Below are 23637 nucleotides of genomic sequence, written 5' to 3'. Positions count from 1 at the left end.
CGATTGCAAGCTTCAAAGTCGTACACGAGCAGTTCATGAATCTCGTGTATATACCTGCAGGGAACATATAAAGCATCTTATACAGCAAAAACTATTGACATGTCGAGTAAATCTTATACCACGCTTCGTTTATTCGTGTTCGTTTGACTGCGTCGAGAACCTTCGGTGAACACGGAAACAGGATATCCTGCAGGCGCGTACTACCTGTACTGTTTGCAACCGCGTTTCCTCGCGTTATTGATTCGGTATATCGAGGCTGCCCAATAAGTTTTCATTCACGATAGAGAGATGCAAGCTGACTAGCGAGAATGCACAAATTAAGGCGTTTAATAGTAGTAGCAGTAGTAGTAGTAGTAGTAGTAGTAGTAGTAGTAGTAGTAGTAGTAGTAGTAGTAGTAGTAGTAGTAGTAGTAGTAGTATAGTGAAAAAAGGTGGAATATATCACTTCATAAAATTGCTTCCGGGGGAATGGAGCGAGTAATTAGAGAAGGCTGCAAACTATACGAAGCTGGGTACACGGGAATGCGCATATAGACGACGGAAATGGGTGGCCGGAACGGCGGGCGCATCGGAATAACGGAAGGTCTCAGCGGCTGCATTGCGACGGCTGCTCGATTCTGTTGCGTTCTCGGTTTCTTTTTCCTTACTCGGGCATCGAGATCGACCAGAACGAGAGTACGAGCGCGCAAACTGTTCGCTACCGTGGTGGCCCCATGGGGAGATTCCCCTGCTCCTGGCGCGCGCGGCCTTGCTTTTTTTACGACGGGGCTCATTTGGTGCGCTATAAGAGGTGGCCAATCGACCTCGGCGAGAGCTCCCCTCTCAACGGCAAAGCGCAAGAGTCACAGCGGATGAGACGCACCGCACCGAATAAGGGGGTGAAATGATATATGCACGGCATCCATGAGAGGCAGCGCCCACTCACGGATCGACGCTGCCTCTCGCGAGAGGGAAACAACGCCGCGGGCCTCGATCGCCTGGTCGCAAAGGGGCCCGGCAGGTGGCCGAGTCCACCAACTTCCGAGAGTATACGACACTCGAGTCACTTTGTTTTGTTTTCTCTACCGTGTGGGCAGCAGGAGCGGCACCAGAATGGGATCGGGAACGGTAAAGCAGAGCTTTCCCATTTAGAGATTGCTATACACTGATTCGGGAGGTGTTTCGGTCCCAAAGCAACATGAGACACCACAGTGGAGGGCTCCGAATTAGTCTTGACCACCGGGGTTTCTTTAATGCATACATAAATGCACGCAAACGAGCGTTTTTTGAGCGTTTTGGATTCGTCGAAATGCGACCGCCGGAGCCGGGAGTCGAAACCACGACCTTGTGGTCAACACCGCAACGCCATAGCCACTTGGCTTTTAGAGCAAGGCCACGATGAACAAAAAAAAAAAAAAATCCATTTCGATGTTTCGGCCAGGGATCGGCCTCCTTGAAAGGCCGGCCGACGTACGGTCGTGTAAAAAAGTGCAACGAAATCTGTCACGCGTTTCTAATGTCTCTGACGAAGCAGTGTCACACTCAGTTGGTCTGTCCAGCAACCACGAGACGAGTTGTGTCTCTTCCCAGTTTATCCGCATGGAGGAAAGAAGGGCAGAAAGAAGGAGCGCGGAAGCGGGGGGGCTGAAAGCGTACACTAGGGAAGATGGGCAACGCAGCCAGGGGCGACGACAGAGAAGACCAACAGAGCGAGCGAGAAAAAAAAAAAGAAAATTGAAAGGGCAGCTCGAAAGTGGCCCTCGCGACTTGCTCCGTGACTGAGCCGCGTGGCCATTCCCTAAATCTGTCAACAAAACGACGACAAGTTGCCGCTGTCCTGTCCCCCCACACTTCAGCCGCCGCCGCCGCCGCCTCCGTACTCTCCTGTCGTCGCGCGTCTGGGCTGTCGGCGACAAAAGCGCGAAAACGAAAAATGAAAAAACAAGCCACCGATCGAACACGCACGCCACTGCGGGCAGAATCCCGCTTCCTCCGGGAATAGAACGAAGGGATGACAGGGCGGACCGGAAACGGACAGACGGGAGGAAAGACGAACAGCGACAGCTTCCATCCTGTTCAACCTGGTTGCGCAAGTAATGGGAAAAAAAAAAAAAAAAAAGGGGGGGGGGGGGGGGGAGGGGTTCACGGTGTCACGACCCAAACGCACCGGCGCCTCAATGGACTGCGTGGGATAGTAGCTGTCGGTCCTGCCCCTCGAACGGCCTAGAAGAAATACCGGTAAGCATCAGAGCGCCCAAAATTATTTCTGTGATATAGCTTTTCTATGCAGCAGTATAACAAACGAACGAGTAGTAAGTAGTTCTTGAAGAGAGCGAAGAAACTGTTAGCGTTGAAAATGAGGAAGCACGAAACTACACAGAAGGACCAAACGTAAGTGGACAGGACATGTGCTATAGCCGAGACGTTTTTATGACCCCCACCAATGACCCTCACCCCTGCTTATAGGAATTACCACTGAGCCATCCTTTCCATTAAAGTTTGTTCTCTCTCTCTCTCTTTTATATTATTAAAGAGGGCTGCCGAGTAGAAAAGAAACAAACCAGAAAAAACAAAAAAGAACAAAAAACAAACAAGGAAACATTTAAGAGGTATTCTTGCATTAATTAAAGCTAGGCCATATTTTTCGACTAATGCATTACCTGATATATTTTTCCTTCATCCACAGTCATTTAAACTACCTGCAGGAACACAAACCAATCCTATACTTCATCGGCGCAATGCATCCACAGCCAGGCAATCCGTATCATTACCTTCAGTCATCGCCTTTCTAATGCTCTTGCACTATACTTAGGCAAAACAATATTTTATCTCTTAGGGAAGTTATTTCAATTTAATTGTACCTGCTTATTTTTTAAAATAATAAATCGCCAACTATATTTCGAACTTATTAACAACGACTTATTAGAAAACACTAACTGTGCGCGTTTCGCGTAGGAAGGACGTTTATTACTACCACGAGTTCGCACTAATTGCGGAATAAAAACCTTGTCCCTTACCCATGTATTTCACGATCCTTGTATTTTTTTTTTTTTTTTCATCATACTACATTCTTCGGACTATGGGACCCTAGTCTGTAAAATGATGCTTACACGATCTGTACCGTTACTCTTACGCTAATAAATTCTTAAATCCTGAAGGGACCCTCGAACACTATTCAACCCACCACTTTCCAGGCGCCGATTGCGTAGATTGACGGTTGGGAAGATAAATGCAACAAGAATGACAGCGATAGGTTTTCGCAATCCGAAGTTATTTATCCGATAAACTTAATAGAAGAAAAACATGCACGCCGTCAGCTCAAATTTTGCGCGGTCTTCTGTCCACATTTCTCTCAACCAATGACGTAGCCAGAAGCGCCTACGTAGCGGAAGTTCGCACTCCATCGTTTCTTGCATGGTCTATGTTCACGCACTCCGGTGAGCTGATGACGCTGCAGTTACCATGGAAAAAAAAGTGCCAATGCGCATATTTCATGTTTGCCACTACTGGTCGATCAACCTGGGACTGCGCAAGGTCTCTTCAGTTCAGCTATAGTTCAGCACACCACCGTGGCAACAAGGATGCACAGAGGTGAGACACCTGCACCACGTGAACAAGGTAGCGCGAGGCGACAAGGGATCAGAAACAAGGCAGCGACAAAGCCAGAAGCTTTTGTGCTGCTGCTGATGATTTATTGGCATCCCCTTTGAAACGGGGCGCTGACAATTAGACACCTAGCCTGCTTGACTTAATCTGGTAAGCCATGCATGCATGTTTTTTTTTTTATTATTCTAGCATTTTTGCATACATCTCCTTAATCTTTCTTCTTTTTTTTTCCCCTTCCCCTGCCTCAAACGTTTTCTATCTACATTGTACCGCTACCTATGCCAGTAACGGATCCGGTCGTATCAATTTCTTCCCTGCTTTTTCTTCGACCAATACTCTAAACGTCTCTTGCTTATCTCGACTGTTGACCGGTTGATGCTTACCTACGGGTCCCAACCACGCGCGCGCGCGCTCCGTTAAACGTGGGCACTGTAAGTCCATAAAAGCCGCCGATGGTGATCTGTAAGTTATATCAAGCAAGAATTCACCCTTTTCCAACATATCAATATAGTAACGGCGAACAAGGACAACAACATGCAATAACCTCGACTGATAGCTGCGGGAGAAGACGAGCGATTTTTTTTTTTTTCTTTTCCCCGGGGTCGACCACGAACCGCTCCAGCAGCGCCCGAAGCAACTGATTCACGCGGCAGTTCCGCGCTCCTTATACGAATCGGATAAACAAAAGTAAGCCGCCCGCAGCTGTCTCCGGTCGCTGACAGATGGGCCGAGCATCATTCGCAGCGACCAAGGTCAGCAGGAGCTTCCCCATCATCGCCGAGGCCGCGGAGCTTATAAATACTCCTCGCCAAACTAAGACATCGCACCAGCCGGATGAGGATGCGCTGCCATCGGGATGACAAAGTGAGGAGCGCGTTCTCAGAGCTATCGCCATATAGCGAAGGAGATAGCCCTGCGGACACATCCATTTTTGCCGCATTTCTATATATATATATATATATATATAAGCCGGAGAGAAGACTCGTGATGCGAGGATCGCGAAGCGCGCGGCGGTTTACGCAACTCACGCGACGAAGCGCACAGCCTGCTGGGAACGCTCAGATACCGAAAGCGCAACGCGACTCGTCCTCCGCGGCCATTGACACCTTCAGACCCCCAACCTCCACTCTGAGGACACACACACACACAATGTATAAGATAACAAGATAAGAACGGCCAGTGATAAACGCTCGTACGCGTTTTACGGCTAGTCTTGGTCTCTTTCTTTTTTTCTTCGCACTCGTAACATTTGGAAAAGAAACGAATAAGAAAACCGCACATCAATCCTCAATGAAATCAAGTGCTATAGCTGAAGCCCACTGCAATATGTGAAAAAATTATTTGTTTCGCTTCTATAATAGAACTCGCGCTACTTCAAGCGTACACGTACGTTTACAATCACGGCACAGGTGAAGTATATGAAGCAATTGCCGCACTCAATCAAAACGACCGGAACGGTAATTGGACGACGCAGCTATGTAGCGCACAAGTTGAGGCCGCGCGGATGTGATGTGATGCCTCACAAGTAAAACATTGAGGAAAAAAAAAAAGGTGTGTGTGTATGGGTGGGTGGGGGGAGTGCGGAATTAAAAATACGTGCCAACAGAAATGAAAAGCAAGGGACGAGACACGACAGAACCCGATGTCATTGCAGCTATACAGCAGCCATGCAGCAGAAGCCACGTGCCAATCAACATTCCTTCAATGCGCGATATCCACGACGGCCACATCGAGCCTGGATACACGTAAATAATTGAGCGGTATATACGCGTACACGATCAGTTCAAGCTTATCCCCGGCGTATCTACTCGTTCAAATTGGGCTTTCATTTCGCTATAAAAAGCAGTCCTCGACTGTCTCCCATTGATGTTACCGTATTGCGTTTTGTAGTTTTCTGCAATGCTGCATCGTGATCTTTATACATGAGCACTATGTGCACAGCGCCTTATCTGCCGGTTAACATTTTCGATCGGTTGGGATAAATGCTGTGAAAAGGGCAGGCACAACTTTCGGAATAAAACCGCTTCGAAAAGCGACCTGCTGAGCCGAGAAACCTGCCCGTTATTGATGTGGCAGAACTATACGGGGAGAAAACAAGCACGGACAACGGAACTATAAAAAGAAAAACAAGAAGCTGATAAGTTGCAATCCACAAAGCATGGAAAGGACCTACCAAACCAACCGGTTCGGAGGAATACAACAAGATCAACCGCTTCTTTTTATATTGAAGAAGTTGGAAGCCTCGGGGAATGCCTCCACATCTGGCATGCCAATGAAGCAATGCCATTCTACCCTCTTAGAGAAATAAAATGATCGGCGTACTCGCACCGGACAAAAATATATATCCACACCGGAAGGGACAAAAAAAAAAAAAAAAAAAAGAGCGAGGCGGCGACGCGTTTCCATTCAGCCATGACGGAAGCTGAGGACATCGCAGTGCATCTCGCAAAGCATGATGAACCATGCGTTGCGAAAATGGAACGCGGCAGCGTATAGTTATGCATCGAACGAAACCTGCTTTCGAACAGATCTCGATCTGCTTGGCCATGTATAGCTGGGAAACTGGCCAGAAGCGCCACTATTAAAACACAGACATCGCTAAAAACACACGCAAATGGCCGCACCACTCGTGACGCAACTGGAGAGAAATATACGCGCAACACGCGAAAGAACGGAGAACAATAACAAGAACGCGAAAAAGGGAAAGCGGTCTGTTCTTTGCTATATAGGGCGCAATTGGTCACAACGGGAGATGACCAGATAGTGACGCCAAGTTTGGCGAGTGGCACAGCCTTCCTCGAAAGCTCCAGAACTACCACATAATGTAACGAGATTTGTCGCCGGAACGCTACAACCATCACAAGGTGAAGCGGCATTTATCACCACGAAAAAAAAAAAAAAAGAAAAAGAAAACGCGAAAGGCAGGACAAGCGAAAGGACATGGACGCAGCACTTGTACTCTCGTTTGCCCCGTTTTTCGCGCTGCTTTTCACGATTATCGCACACGAACTGCTCACCTTCGCATTCTACTACTGTTTCTATCACGTTAACAGAGAGGTCCACTGAACGGATCACCCTGCGAGGGCACCGCTATATATACGAGGATTGGAGGCAAGTATGTAGTGGCGACAGGTCGCTGGCGCGGTGGCTTCGAAACAGAAAAAAGCTGTGCGTCGAGCAGCTCTCGCTTTCGTGAGGAGAGTAGAGGTAGCTGAAGAAAGGGGGCAGATATATATATATATATATATATATATATATATATATATATATATATATAGAACAACTCAAATGACTGGAATGCGTAAACGAATTAAGCGTCAGCTTAATTCCCCCCCCCCCCCCCTACTACTATTAGACTTGAACGTAATTCTCCGTCGCGTGCGCACACCTTTCTTCGGTAAGATAACAGGAGATAATCGTAAATACTGGAGCTGCCGCACAGACAGCCGGTTGAGAGCGCAGAAGCGCTCCTCTGGCCACGTGGAACCACGATCACTTTCGGCGATCAATTTCGCTTTACAATTTGCACGCAGTGTAAACCGTACACAGTGTAAACCGAAACTTGTGCACAAGTGTTCGATATGTACAATTTTTGGCACGACCGCACGCGTGCGGTGCGGCTTGCGTCGGCTCGACCGTCGCGGGATCGAATCCCGGCCGCGCTGCAGCCGCATTTCGATGGAGGCGAAATGCAAAAAACGCCCGTGTACTTGCGTTGTAGTGCACGTTAAAGAACCCCAGGTGGTCAACATTAATCCGGAGCCCTCCACTCCGGCGTGCCTCATCATCAGAACTGGTTTTGACACGTAAAACCCCAGGAAGAAGAAGAGCGTAAGCAGTCCCTTATGCAGGGCCAGCTAGCAGCTATTTCCTTCCTATGCAGTTGAATAAACAACCACTTATAGTGCTAACCGTGGCGCGCCAAAGCGCACGCCGCAGCAGCATTAGGCCGTATCGTCCTTCGACACGAGGTGCACTGTCAGGCAGGCGCCGAATTAATCGCGGCCAGGTATAAAGCTCGGGCGGGAAATACGCCCGGTCGACGAAGCTGCTCGGCGCGTGTGCGCGCGTGATCCGCAAACAGGAGCACGCGGCGGCGAGTCGGCTTCGTTTTTTTTTTTTTTTTTTTTTTTTTTTTTTTTTTTCGCGCCTGCAGCTTCACGGCTTGGCCTGCCGCCACGATGCGCTCGTTCACAACGCCGCGCTGCATCAGGCGAATGAACGCGACGGGAGCGCGTGTAGTTAACGCGAGAGAGAACAACACCAACATCGGAATGCGTGTATATGGATGCGCGCAAGCATGCGCGAGCGGCTCCGCGCGGCCGTGAACGCCTAAAGTCCCTATCTTATGTAGGGACTTTAGCCTAAACCCTTGCGTTCCGCCAGCTAGCGGTCGTTCGTAGCACTTTTTCGTCGCGAGAGAAACAGGCCGAAGGTCGGAAAGGGGGGCGCCTGGCGAAATGCCGCCGGATGACGCAATTCTAGAACCGGCATCATATTGCGTATATATAAGCGCGCTGTAACAGAAGCAGTCAACGGGTTACTGTGTATGCGAAGCTCGCGGCCGAGCACATATCTGATGTAAAATTATCCGGTAACATGCCCCACGATTATATAGTAGCTGCTCCCTTCCCTTGATCTGTCAGCTAGGCTTCTTGCAAGTAATAAAAAAAAAAAGACATTGCTCCAGCTGTGACATATCTCTCATCCCGGATTAATTTTGACCAACCGGGGGGGTCTTTGACGCGCGCCTACAGCGCATTCCGACGGCATCGGAATGAGGCCACCATGGCTGCGAATCGAGTCCACGACCTCGTGTTCAGCAGCAGAGCCACTGAGACACGCGACCGCGGTGCAAACATTTACTGCTCCGACCGGACTGCGAACTGCGCTTTCGAATCTCGCGGCACAGGTATTATACCGTAATACTACACAACGAGATCGATGAAGACATTGAATCGCTGCCAACTCTGTCGGTCAAAGCCCCCGAGGTCGCGCTTTCCGCCGATCAGGACGGATCGCATGCCGTTATGAATGCATTTTTACAAGCAGCATGCAACGGCACCCGATACACAATCCTCACTCCCGAGCTAATTTCGCGCGTATACGCGCACGTCAGCCCAGCGGAGGTTGTCTCAAAGGTCGAGAGGAGAGAACGTTCTCGCGCAGAGCTGGCACGTTAAGGTTACGCCCTGCTGAAACTATACGTATCCGGATCCACCGTGCGCACAATATATAAGCAATAAAAGCAGTCGACCTCTATAGCGACGATTATGTATATACACGATGGAAAGCTTCTAATCCAGTCGCCCAAATCTAAGCGGCCGCAACCCAGTTAACCGGCGGTCGTTTTCCGGAGGTGTCCGGCCACAATGGTATATTTGGGAAACGAAGCTTTCTTTCCATCCAAAAATACTGCAGCAGCCGTCTTCAGCTAGCTCGCCCAGAAAGAAACGGGAAGATGGACCAGCGAAAGAAGCTTTCAGTTGTCGCGAACCGCTGATATCTCCTACATTCAAGACATGTATACAGTCGCAATCTTTTTGATGGTGAACACGGGAACGCGTGGCCTTCTGAGCTCACAGCGCGGTTCAGCGGCGGCAACGAGAAGCATTGCTCATGCGCAATGTGTCCGGCGTGCGCAAATTCTCCCGCCGCGCGCACTGCGTCGCGCAAGCAAGTGCGTGTCGTCTGCTGCGCGCGCATACCGCAATAAGGTAGCCGTACGGTTCGGGATTGATGACGATGTTGAACCTCTCATATGCATCAATAAACTTGAAAATATAGGTAAGGTTTTGTGGGCGTTCTCAAGATCATTGTTGATCTGTAGCCAGGCCACGCATGCTAATGACACTTGTGGGCGTATTTAAAAAGCGGCTTCCGTCTTTGAGGAGCGTATATATATTCTTGCACATTACCGCATCTGTCCGAGCAGCAACTGAATTTCAGCATGGCCCGCGTTCCCGAACAAGAGAGGTGGAAAATCGTACAATATTCGCTCAAGGGATATTCACAGCGCTCCATCGGTGCTCTCGTGCACAGGAGAAAGGCGATACCAGAAAGCTCTCAGTTGTCGCAAACCGCTGATATCTCCTACACTCGAGACATGTACAGTCGCAACCTTTTTGATGGTGAACACGGGAACGCGTGGCCTTCTGAGCTCACAGCGCGGTTCAGCGGCGGCAACGAGAAGCATTGCTCATGCGCAGTGTGTCCGGCGTGCGCAAATTCCGAAATTCCAAACGTTCCGAATTAAAAGCATCAAAATCGTGGTTTCTGTCATAATTTGGTTTCTACTGAGGGGAAAAAACTGCTAGCAGACGACACACGCGCGCTATGATGACGTAGTGCGCACGAAAAGGAGCGTATAGCCTCCTCGGGCATGCGCGCAGATATTGCGGCTGCCTTCTGACGGCGCTGGTGATATAGAAAGCCACGCGCTCTCGTGTTCACCCTCAAAAAGATTGCGACTGTACGTACGTACGACGCGGCAGCAGCGAAGCGTCGCAAGCAAGCGCCCCGAAGCACGCCGAAACTATATATATATATATATATATATATATATATATATATATATATATATATATATATATAAGTACCGTCGATGAGTCGGCAGAAAGCGCTATTGCGAATTAAGAGCGCGGTTTGAGCCGCAACCGTGCGTGCACACCAGCAGATACATAGACCACCGTGGGCCTGTCTGCGCACACCGCCGCACGTGGGACTGCCGATTCAATGTGGAATGCAAGAGGAGGACACGCGGAATTAATCGCGGTGGCCAGCTCTGCCGATGCTAGGGGCGGCGCGCGTTGTGAGGGCGCAGCATGACCGGCGATGCGTAGAATCCTCTCCGCCATGGCGCGTGATCTGCATGCATGCACGGCGCACTAGCCTCCTCTACGGGGCAGTACAGCGCGATCTCGCGCTGGCTTCCGTTATGACTCCGCGCGGCTTCTTGTCGCAGTGCGGCAGGCGTGAACGCGACACACGCATGGAGACGAACGCGCACACACACACACAGAACGTATACATATACGCAAGCGCGCTGTCGCATGCACGGTGCGTCTTCTTGAGTCTATAATAGCAGGACGGGAAGTCAATCGCGCGTCTCGAGGAACGTCGCACTGCCATAATTCGTATATATATATATATATATATATATATATATATATATATATATATATATATATATATATATATATATATGCGCTGCTCACTGCGACTCGAGCAATAGAACACCACACTTTCGCCGCCCTTGTGCGTATATACAGTATATACAGATGCAGAAATGCGTAGGGACAAGCGAAACAGGGCGACGATGTTACCGCATTTACTCGATTCCAACGCGCACTTTACTTTTTTTCTTTTCTGGAAAAGCTAGCTACGAAATAACATTCGCGTTATAATCGAGTACGAAACCAAAACTGCAAATGTGGCACGCAATCGCGGAATTGGCATTTCATATTACTGCAATCATAACAAATCTATACAAGCCGCGGCTGCAGCTTCAGCAGCTGCGACATTGTTTGTGCCCGCTTTGTAAGATTGTTATACTGCCCATATAGCGATTAAAAAACTCGGAGTCTCAAATGCCAAGGACGGCACCAAAGATGAAATACTGTATGGGCCGCCGATGCAGTGATAACGAAGCCTCGACGACGGCGGCGATAAGTTATACCGGGTCCACTGTTACTCGGACGCAATATTTTTTTTTTTTTTCCATAGTCGTTCATCCTTTTCCCTTATAATGAAACTCCGGTTAAGTGAACGGGTCAAGGCCGCTAGCACGTTTCTTTGGGCTCGTCGGTGCGACATTGCACGTATACGCACAGCGCGAGCAGACTGAGACAGGAGAACAAAAAGCACACCGATCTGCTTCGTTCTTACCATCCGTCTCCATTTGCTCGCCGCTGGACAATAACTTTTTTTTTTTTTCTTGGGCGAGTCGGTACTTGCTGCACGACAGGATATTGTAGCGCAAAAACAAAAAAAAAACAAAAAATACCGGAAAGGAAAGATGAAAAGGCGACAGACAGAGCAGAAAGAAATACAACGCCGTCTATCTTTCTGCTCTGTCGATCGCCTGTTAATCTTTCCTTTCCGGTATTTTTTGCGCTACGATATCCTGCAGTTCCGCTATGGTGGCTAGAAGGGCCACCATAGTTCCGCGCTGTACGCGCTTTCAATGAAACCTATTATTCCTTTATTTTTTATTTATGGCCGTGAAAACCAGCTGCGCGTTAAAATTGAGTAAGTACGCTAATAAGGGGGTTCAAAAAAAAAAGAGAGAAAAAAGAAAGGCGCCAACGCCAACTCGGTTGTACTGCACGTGCGGCGAGAAACAAAATTCTCCGTGACGAGATCGCGACCGGAGTGTCGGTGTTTCGAGCCGCGGATCAGCGGAGTTTCCCAGCGCGATTGTGCTTCCCGTGCCGACGCCAAGGAATCGAGATTTCCATTGCAAGCGTACGAGATAGTCGTCCTTCAACGCTTACACACACACACACACACACACACACACACACACACACACACACACACACACACACACACACACACACACACACATATATATATATATATATATATATATATACACACACACAGGGTGTTTCAGCGAACACTTTCAAAAATTCTTAATGGTTGCCTGCGGCAGATAGCACAATTCTAGCTCATGAGCTGGTCTACTCGAAGAGGCGGACATTCCACAAGAAATTCCAATGCATAATCGAATAATTAACAGAAATTCACTAATTAAGTTTTTAATTAATTACCTGATGGCCCATATTGCAATTTATAAATTGTAGCCGCGGAGTTCGCCAGGCGGATCCACTTGGAACGAATTCTCGGGATGACACCAGTTTCGAGATATTAATTCATGAACTTTGCGGAGAAATGCATTGGCGTTCCAGTTAGGTTCTTAACAAAACATCGCTTTTTGCATTGAAGCACGAAATTAACTGGAACGCCAATACATGTCTCCGCAAAGTTAATGAATTAATATCTCGAAACTGGTGTCATCCTGAGAATTATTTCCAAGTGGATCCGCCTGCCGAACTCCACGGCTACAATTTGTAACATGCAATATGTGCCATCGGGTAATTAGTTAGAAACTTAATTAGTAAAATTTTCTTAATTATTCAATTATGCATTTCAGTTTTTTGTGCAAGTAATGTCCGCCTCTTCGAGTAGACCAGCTCATTAACTCGAATTGGGCTATCTGCCACAGGCAACCTTAAATAAATTTGGAAAGTGTACGCTGAAACACCCTGTATACATGTATAGTATAGTAACTGGATTTTTCCATGGGTCAAGCGTATTTATAAAAATGCAAAGCACAACTTGGCGGTTATCTAATTAGGTTGATTTACCCAAGAGTTTCGGTTCACCGACCGAAACTGTTGGGTAAATAAACCGAAGATCACCGCGAAGGTGTGCTACTCATTTTTCTATATAATATATAATACGCGAAATCCCATTTCAAGTACTCCATGGCGGAAACAACGCTCGGACAGCGATCGACACAAAGTAAGAAGAATACGACAGCCTTCTTTTCTTTCTTTTTTTTTTTCCCTTTTTCTTTCTGCTCGGCACGTCACTGTCCCAGCGCTGTTTTCGGTAGTGTATGCATCAACTATACGGGGTGATTATTTTTAAGTTTTCCGGAATTTTTAAAGGTCGCCTGTGGCAGATTGCATAATTCTTGTCCTTTTTTGAGCTGGATTATTCGAAGAGGCGGACATTACTAGCACGAGACATCGATACACATATTCAACTAATTAAAAAATAACTAATTAGCTTCTTAATTACCTTACGGCACATATTTTCTTATTTACGAATTGCACCCGGTGAACTTGTAAGGCGTATCCACTTGAAAGTAATTTCTAAAATGACACCAGTACGGTGAATTCTCTCGGGGCCGGAGCCTCGGGAAGGGCTCCGGCCAAGGAGCGCAACCAAGGTGACCAATCACGATCCTCGTTGATCGGCACCAATGAGGTCTAAGAGATTTAAAAACACACAATCGCAGGCGCGTTTCGCCAAGCTTGAACTCGGAAGACAGCCATCTGCCCAAATAGTTACGACCCACGAGAAACGTAAAAGCTTACACAAAACTACCAAGTCAGCCGTCGGGCTTTTGACGAACTAATGAAGAATTATGGGTGTATAGAAAGTAAACGTACACAACATATTCACCAGGCAGCCCTTAAGTTTTCCCGAAACAGTTTGGACAAAACAGAATGAGGGGCTTCTGGGTCGACGTACAGCTGGTACAGCACAAAAAAAAATAAATAAAAATAAAAAAAAAGCGCGGTTGGCCGGCCGGGCCCTTAGCGGCGCAGCTGGTGATTCCGCGGTTCTACTCCCGACCCAGACTCCCCAAAACTTCCTGCCCGCTCGTTCGAAGAACGACACCCCGAGAGAAAAAGAAAGCAACACTGCTCCACAACAGGCGACAAAGAAGTGCAACGGCATAGACAGCTATACGCGAGAGTATCACCTCTCGTCAACAATGGAACGATTTCACGTTAACTGAGGTATCTTGTCGTTAGGCCTAACATTTTTCGTTCCATCGTTCTGTGCGCGATGGAACGAAAAGTGTTTCGCCTAACGTTAATTCGACACGAAGAGAGTGGTGTGGATCAGAGAGCAAACGGGGATATAGCCGACATTGTAGTTGACATCAAGAGGAAAAAATGGAGCTGGGCAGGCCATGTAATGCATAGGATGGATAACCGGTGGACCATTAGAGTTGCAGAATGGGTACCAAGAGAAGGGAAGCGCAGTCGAGGACGGCAGAGAGCTAGGTGGGTTGATGAAGTTAGGAAATTCGCAGGTCCAAGTTGGAATCGGCTAGCGCAAGACAGGGGTAATTGGAGGTCGCAGGGAGAGGCCTTCGTCCTGCAGTGGACATAAATGGATAACCGGTAGGCTGACTGACGATGATGATGATGCTGAGGAGGAGTAGGAGGAGGAGGAGGACTACAACGATATTTGTCCGCTTCAGACGCTCTACCAGATGCAGTGAGGCTGAGCAGATATGTTTGTGGCGCAGAGTTTTTTTTCCTTCGATTTTTTAGAATTTTAAAATGTCTGCGTTCTTTTTTTTCTTGAAATCCAGGCCCTAAATCAAAAGTCTACTATACTCCTTCTATGAAAACAATGTCAAATCAGTTCAGCAGTTGTCTTAACTATAGGAGTACTTGCGCGTTTCAGAATGCATTTGAGTCGAGAAATCGGAGTTGGATCGCTCCCAGCTATAACGCTATTCCTTTCACAAGGACGCCAATCGTTTCCGACCGTGCCACGTAGACGTGACCCTCGGAAATGCAACTTTTCTTCCGCAGGATACACTCAGCTCCGAAACTGGCGCACACCGTCTTCCCGTGACGGCCGCAGCTGTGCAAACGTCCGGCGGAAGTGTATCGCGCAAACATGACACTGATAAGGGGAGGGCTCTGTAAATCACACCAGAGGCACGCCCGTGCGTATATATACAAAGAAGGAGTGCGCGCCAGCGACAGAACTATATGCATACATGCCGACAGATGCTCGTTATATATATATATATATATATATATATATATATATATATATAAACATGTAGGTTTCGAGTGGCCGAGCAAACGGAGACACCGGCGTGAAACGGACAGGGCGCCGGTACTCGACACGCGAGAGTGATGTGTGTGCGTGTGCGTGCGTGCGTGTGTGTGTGTGTGTGTGTGTGTGTGTGTGTGTGTGTGTGTGTGTGTGTGTGTGTCTACAGACGCACGCAAGACCTACAGTCGCCATTCCCGAAACGCAGAGTATGCACATGGCAGGAGGAGAGGTGAGGGCAAGCAGCACAGGTTGAGGAACGCGAGATGGATTTCCCCGCGAGGATCCACTAAAGAGGGCGGATGCGCGGGCATATCGACCGCGGCGCGCGCGCTAAAGTAGCCACGTGGCTCTGCCCCGGATCCGCGCCAGATGCGCTCGCAGTCCTGTATAAGTAATAGAAGTAAGCAAAGCATAGCTGCTACACGCATGCACCAAAAGTGACTGCGTACAATCAGGTGACTGCGTATACAATCGGCACAGGCCGGCTTGCGCCCCGTGCTCGTTCTGAGTCCTGCGTGTCGTTCCGTTACATCGCGCGCTTATCGGCAACAGTACGCACTGCACTGCATACTGCAAGACGTTCCGTCAATTATTGATAACAGTAGTAGGGGGAGAAAAAAAAAAAGAAAACGTGCTCAAAGAAAATATTAACTGTGCCAAATGTGAATGTTCCCCACGGAAGAACAAAAATGGTTTTAAAAGTACAGTTCACAAATAAGCGGGTTACGCAGTTTATGTGCTCACACGCCCATACTGTTTACACGTAAAGAAGCAAAAAATCGCCGTCACGGCGTATAGAGCTCCCGACCGATGTAGGAATTTGTTCGGCTTAAGTACGGTTAATCCATATATTTTTAATTATGCAGATCCAACGCACACGTTGGAATCTCTGAAGCGAAGATTCCATAAAAAGGGTTACTCAATTGCTATAAAGCTAAATGTTGCGATGCGTAAAACTGCTTTTATTGTCATCTATGCAACGTGCAATGCTCGTGCCACGCTTATGTTAACGCACCGTACCAGTCACAACTTGATTGTGACGTAACCTTTATGTAAACGCACCACACCGTACACACAATCTAAGCCGAGATGCAAACAGCAGTTCGTGCGAAGGTGATGTTTGTGTCCAGGCAAGAATGGCGAGGATGCAGATGTAAGCTGAGGGAAACACTACGACGCGAAAGACAAGTGCTAAGCTGACCCTTGCTATTTGCGTTAAATTCATGCGTCCATGGCCCTATATCAGGGAAGCCGGCGCGCGCGCACGTGTTATGTGGCGCGATGCACGCGTCTATATTTGGAAAGGCCGCAGGAAAGTCTGGAAGGGTTCCGTCATGCAGAAAGCTTCGCTTTAAAGAAAACAAAAAGAGAGAGAACGTGACACCGTATTGCCGCAAACACGCCCCCTGCACGCGGATGGCTCGACAAGGCCAACGCGTGCGTCCCCCGTGTTTTGATTGCAGTTTCAAGAAAGCGCAAAACATATAGTCTCTCCCGTCGCATTATTTAGCGCAACTTAAAGCAAGCGCACTCGCGAAATTTGCGCAAACTTTCTCCAGCGCATTGTCTGCACGAAAGCGAAGAAGCCATGGTTATTTTTATACAATAAACACACACTTTCAAAACCAGAAAAGGGGATAAAAACGAAAAAGGGAGCGACATGAATGACATTTCTTGATTGTTCTTTCAAGCGAAGAGGCTGCAGTGGGACCCAAAGTCAAGGCTATAGAAGCAAACTATACAGATTACGAGTGAATTGACAAAATAGTCGAACAACAGACCACAAGGGACTCGGGGAGGGGGGGGGGGGGGGGGGGACACGCTCTTCTAAGCAGAATAAACAGACAGGAGGCAGACCTCACAGTGGGGACGTGCCCCACTGTGAGGCAAGCATCGGAATGTGGAGACCGGGCAAAGCACGGCTCAAACAGGCGGTGAATGAATGGCAGACCTCTCCCGCGGCTGGTTCGCGCACCCGAAACGTGTGTGTATATATATATATATATATATATATATATATATATATATATATACAAATCTCGGGCGCGCGTTCTCAAGCAGCAAGTCGTGCCGACGCAGGAACGCCAACACTACGCACACACCGTATATATAGTGCTGAACATGCACTCGCAGACACGGGGTCGCTCGGAATGCTCGCCACGAGCTTTTTGTTTTTTACTCTCGTCGCCTGGAATGCCGAGTGCCGCTAGCTCCGGAGCTATATGCAGGAACAAAAAATGAACCAAAAGAAACAAAAGGAGCACAACGTATTTCGCCTCTGCTAAAACGCCACACAGCCTATAAATGTAAGCATAATGCCTGTTCACGAGGATTTGTATACATATGTTAGTCACATGGCTTACGAGCCCGCTATCTTTTTTTTTTTTTTCATTATGTGTTCCTGTCAGTGACTGCGCTTCTTTAAATAAAAGAAGTTTGTGAACCAAAAGACCATTGCCCGTGTAATCGTTTGCTGAAGTTCCCAGGCAAATCCCGAACATTAGGATGCCAAACAACATAAACCCGATTTCTTTCCGGTTTCCTTACTCTTTAACCGTAACCCCCAATTTCTACCTCACGAATTTAAGTGTATATAACTGAAAACGAAGAACTCTAAAACGCGTATAAAACGAACGACGCATGAAAGCGGAAACTGTAAAAACTATAGAAGTACTCGTATGTTCCGGTGTGCGGTATCACCAACCCTAGCACAACGGACAAGCTATTCTCTGAAACCCCGCCATTCGAGCCCTCACAGCGATATCTCGATCGTCATTTTTATGGCGTCACGTTGCGGGTTCTCGCGTTCCTTGTGTATCTTTTCTGGTCTTAAGACACACAAACAAGTGACGAACGTTCATAATCATCCCACGCGTTATTAAATATGAAAGACCATATCATCGCATATACGGTTTGTTTGGACGCTCTAGCAGCGGAGCACGTGCTCTGGACGATCGACAAAAAAGTAGGAATCACAGTTTCCTCGTGACTGCGGTAACACACGTTCTGGATCGATCACTTTCGGGAGCGCGTTCCCCCTTGCTCACCCTGACATTCAGCGCAACGCCTCATCTGAGCATTCGACGAGCATCTAGGTTGTCCCGCTCGATCCCACACAGCCACTGTGCGCAGACATCTTTATCCAGCTCAGCTAGCAACAGGAAAAATCATCGATTTCAGCATCCGATAATTAAAGCAGGGCAGCTGTCACACCCTCTCTCCCACCGCACTTTCGAAGAATGTATTTCATATTATTATTATTATAATTATTATTATTATTATTATTATTATTATTATTATTATTATTATTATTATTATTATTATTATTATTATTATAATAATAATAATAATAATAATAATAATAATAATAATAATAATAATAATAACGAAGTTTCTCGCCAGGTATTCAAGATAAGCGGGCGGTGCACCTGCGTGCAGAGCACATATAACGAATTATCGTGTATAACGAACAGCAGTAAAACCCCCTTGAACATTTTTGTAGAAAATTTTTATTTTATATTTCGAAATACCTACATATCGAACGTTTTTGCGATCCCCTTATAGTGTACGCGAATTTACACGGTATAAACAAAGTACGTACAGCTATGCCGCGCGCCGATCCCCACGTATTCCGAACAGTGCAGGGCGCACACAAAAATCAGAAATCGAAACATGCAGGCATTTTCTAGATCCGCCCCAGTCCGAGTGCGCCAACAGCTGATGCCTGCAAACCGATCAGAATAAACTAAAGCTGGGGAACTATATATCCGCCACGAATCGATTACACCTTGAAAAGCCCGAGGCTTCTGCACTAACCGGCATACCTTAAGGACAACACGAAGCAAATGGTCGGTTTCCGCGGGTGGTTCCACGACTAGGCAAGGCCTTGAAGATAGCTACGACTGTTTTTTTTAGGCCGGGGCACTTCTTTGGCTGCAGTTTCACGCCAAATAAACTCGCGCATAATTCAATTTCGCTCCCATGCAATAAAACTCGAGGCGCAAATGCCTGCGGGCGCGCGCGTTCAATCGATGTACTACAATGTGTGAATGTTGTGTCTGTATACAGACAGCTAAAATCCGGACAAGGTGGTAAGTGATCGTGCATATGGCCCTCGAAGCTGATTTGGTTTGCGAGAGACTCCGGACAAGAGGAGTCCACATTAAGTTTGGCCATCTGCGGTCCTCATTTACATACTCGAAGCTGACCTGAAAGAGGGTATGCACACCTGCCCATGGTGCTGATGTTGCATGCTCTTTATCTGGGCGCCCACGAAGCCGCTCGGTCAAGGCGGACTGCGCACGATTCAATACTCAGAGACGCGCATAATAGGCGCCCTGACTCCGCGCGCTCGCAATGGTCACGGCCGATGGATCAAAGCGCACAGCTCAGCTTGTGCGCTTTGATAAAGCGGCCGTGATAATGTATACACTGGCCGAAAGCAATGGCGAGAGATCTGCGCCTTAATTGCAATGATATTTAGCTGTTCCAGCCACCATATACGCGAATGCCATTATTATAAGTATAAATATTGATGAAGTAAAACTTTTTACGGTGAAATTTAACAGAGCGGCGAAGACATACCATCGATCGATGATAGACATGTCCATAGTCAGACGTTTGCTGCCACGCGCTGGCGAACGCAATATATATATATATATATATATATATATATATATATATATATATATATATATATATATATATTTTCCCACATACCGATTTCGTGTTAAGCGTCCAAGAGCAACAAGAAGAGGGGAAAATGGTAATCTCTATTTTTATCCAGACGCCGAAATTCGCAAACATTTATCGTCGGGACTATGCCTCCCCCGTGCGCAATATTATAGCGGAAACATCAAAACTTGCCTTCAGAAGGTCGTAGCAAGTATAATATATGCGAAGCATAAATGTGTTCCACGAGATGGACTGTTCAGCGGGATAGCTACTAGGTTGTATATGAATTCACGTTCGAATCCACGTCCAGTTCGAATCTACACGGCGTTAGTATAAAAGCCTTGCTTGTAAGCAAATTCGGTGTTCCCAGTGATACTGCTCTAACGGTTGTTCTCATGCACGACACGTCGCGACATAGAGAGAGCATAGAGACATAAAAAAGGAAATCTTGCAGAACACCACATATCTGAATAAGCCGAATTTTATGACCAGCAGGCACGCGTACGGCAGTTGAGTGTGCAGGCTGCGGGTCTATCGACTTCTGGAATGCTGTGCGTCCATGGACCGCATATGAACCAACAACCATTGCCCAATTGCCCTAGATAGAAAGAAAGAGAGAGAAAGGCAGGCCAAAGCACCCAAAAACATCACAGCCCAGTTCGCGCACAGCAGACAAGGTTAGCTTGCTGGAGTGCTGTGCGTGTGTGTGTGTGTGTTTAGCCCTCTACGAGCATATATGCAACAATAACGAGCTATAAAAAATACCAACTTATGGAGTAATTTCACCTCCCAAAACTGCACGCACAGTGGATTATGAGGGGCGCTGTAAATGGAAGGGAGGAGGGGATTCGCTGGATTAATTTTGACCACTAGTGGCTCTTTAACGTGCACACGGCACACACGAGCATTTTCGCATTCCGCCCCCGTCGGAATGCACCGCCGCGCGGCCGGACATCGAACCCGCGACGTCGTACTCTTGCGCAAACACTGCGCGCGCCTTCGCGCTGGCGCCCGCCGTAAGGAGAAGAAAATCGGTACCGGCACGCCAGCGCCGCGCACGTTGCATTGCGCCTCGCTTAGTCACCGATGCTTTTCCAACCACCACGCGCCTCGGAAGGCCCGGCGCAATGCGCGTGACGAGGAGTTACAAGCCTGCACTACGCAGAGTCGGCTCATGCTCGGTGCGCGAGAACGCCCGAAGACGACAACGACGAAGACGAGAACACGTCGAGACGGCCGCGAAAAGCGGGCGCGCCGCCTCGGAATCTATTTCCACACGCGAGGAAAGACGCCCTCGAGGAGGAGAGGCGCACGCTCGTCGTCATCGCCGCAAAGAGTTGATTCACGCTCGCCCATCATTCCCTGTCGTGAGCAGCGCAGCAGAAGGGGTAAAGAGGCACGCGGCCGTTCCAGGCCAGAGAGACGCCGCGCGCGCCCCTTTCCCCACCGCGACCTCCTCTCCCTGCGCTACAGCGAGGTTTCAACCAAGGGTCCGCAACGAGAGAGCGGCACATTCGGGCGAGCCTTTCCATCTCGCTACCGGCGTCGTGCAGGAAAGTCGCATCGCCGGAAGACGCGAGATGTTTTCGTTCCAGACTGAGGCGATTACAGTGTCGCTGCGCGAAATTACCGCATTCCGCATCGTTAGCCGCAATCTAACTATCTGCTCCGTAGTGAACCAAATGAACAGTACTGTTCATTGGTTCGCTTTTCGCTTAGAGTCGCGTCGTTACGCAAAGCGCCGCGTGCCTCCGCGAAAGCGAGCGTCCACGAACGTTTCACGATTGCCAGAACGCCGAGGTCGCTGCACGGAACGAGCACTTTCGATTAACGTTCTGTCCGCTGCGTCAACGTTTCCCGTTGTTTGACAGGACCAAATGGCACGCCTGTCACTCTGGCTGTTCTGATCAGTGCCGATCAGATACGCGTACCTGAGAACTGTTTGGAAATGCGGTAGTCGTCGCGGGAACATATTTAGAAAGAATATCCGCAGAGACAAGAAGAGCTCGACTTTCCGCTTCACTCTGAACGTGGTTCGAAACGCGCGTCACGTATACACCTCTGAGAAAAATGAGAAAAAAGAAAAAAACAAGAAAAAAACAACCATGCAGCACTTATACCCGACATGATTTACACGCACCGCATGACATCCGGTCGTTACCCACGATGTGAGTGAGCCGGAGATGAGCGTATCTAGGGTGTTGCAGAAGGTTTCCATCGTAACCGCGCAAAGATAACGCCGCCGCGGCTCGCAAAGCAGACGCACCGGCGCTGCTAAAAACCCGGTGGACTTACACACGATCGGTCGGGGCGTTTCGCGCGGCATCTACGCACGCCGAGAACCTCCCTCTTTCAGCACGAAAGCCACGGACAACGTGTGCCGCTTGCCAGATTACGACGCACGAGCTACAACCGCCTCTGCCGCGGCTGTTGCGAAACGGTTCGCGCTCGAAACGTCGCATGCCGCTTCCTCCGCAAACGTAAACACGGTGCCGAGCAGGCCAGTACAAGCTCGCCAAGGCGAACGAGCGCGGAGTTTGCGAGGATGACGACGACGAGATCGGTATTTATCCTCGACTCGCTAAATAAATGCAGCCGGCCGACCGACCGGCCTCTCTCGTGGCTTTTTCAAACGGCGTACTCTGACCGCCGTCGCGAACCGCGCCCTTTGTTGGCCGAGTCCGGGCGTGCAATTTCGCGCGGCTGCTTCGGGGCGAGTTGGAGGCGGTGACCGTTGCGGTGACATGCAGCGACAACCGTCAAACGCTGGCAGTTTTGTGCCACACGGCGAATGACAGCTGCCGCCGGCGTCTGCGACAGCACACACACATACACGACACAAACAAACGGCGGCTGCGATGCTGGCGAACGTCGTCTGCAGCGGCTTCTCCGATGCAGCACGACTCCGATAGCGGCCGCGGAAGCGCCCAGCTTTCGCGGCCGCCCCGGTTTTGGAAGCAGGCAAAAAGAAAGCGAGCTGAACTTGCTTACCTGGACGTACTTCCTCGATTTTGTCCTGTTACGGCGGGGCAAATGCGATAGCAATAGTCCACAGTTCGAAACCTTCACCCTCCAAAACGCCATGTTATGAATGGCACTCCCATTCCCTAGATGGCGCGACGTGAGCGACAAACTCTCGATGCCAAGCGCTCTGCCGGAAGTCATCAATTTGTCTTCTTTTTTTCTCTTTTAAAGCAATAGATAATAAAAAATAGCCTATTATTTAGTATTTAAAAGTTAAGCGTTTTGTTATATACAGAATATTGACGGAAGTTAACGCTTATTTTTAAAAACCGTGAACACGTCATCAACCGCGAAATTCAAACATTCAAAGCGGCAAAAGCAATTTCACTCTTTTTGTAAAATGTTTCGCGTGCTGTTTTTAACTGTGTGTTCAACTCTGAATGTAAGCATTTTGTCCTGTGCGCACACCCCTTTATCTTCGTGTTGTTAGGAGAGAGGAAAATTCTGTTTCAGCAATGACCGGGGCAGGGCACCAGTGGCGTAGCCAGAAATTTTGGTGGGGGGGGGGGGGGGGGGGGGGGCTCAGGTGGCAGCGCTGCCTCCTCCTTATAGCATATGTCGAGGGATAAAATACATCAATAATAACTGCATTGCCAATGCTATTGTATATTAGATGCTGTAATCGAATGATTGAACGAATACAGCATTGCGAATACAAGTCAGGTATGTATTTTTTTTTTTCATAAAAAATATATTCGTATGTCGCCGAAATTGTGGCAGAAATAACTGATATCAATGCTTCCGCGTTTTTTT

At 48.4% G+C, this 23637-nt stretch overlaps 1 protein-coding gene across 1 annotated transcript in view; it reads right to left on the bottom strand.

Annotated features, from left to right (window-relative positions):
- LOC119437276 (calcium uniporter protein, mitochondrial) overlaps positions 1 to 22960 on the bottom strand; it is a 250126-nt gene extending 227166 nt beyond the window's left edge. Inside the window, exon 1 of the mRNA XM_037704335.2 lies at positions 22852 to 22960. Within this exon, the coding sequence (XP_037560263.1) occupies positions 22852 to 22944 (93 nt within the window). The 5' untranslated portion in view covers positions 22945 to 22960. The remainder of the gene's footprint in view (positions 1 to 22851) is intronic.
- Between the last annotated feature and the right edge of the window lie 677 nt (positions 22961 to 23637).

This window comes from Dermacentor silvarum, chromosome 1 (assembly GCF_013339745.2).
Source record: "Dermacentor silvarum isolate Dsil-2018 chromosome 1, BIME_Dsil_1.4, whole genome shotgun sequence".
In the NCBI taxonomy this organism is placed as follows: domain Eukaryota; kingdom Metazoa; phylum Arthropoda; class Arachnida; order Ixodida; family Ixodidae; genus Dermacentor; species Dermacentor silvarum.
This window is presented reverse-complemented; position numbering and strand designations above follow the sequence as displayed.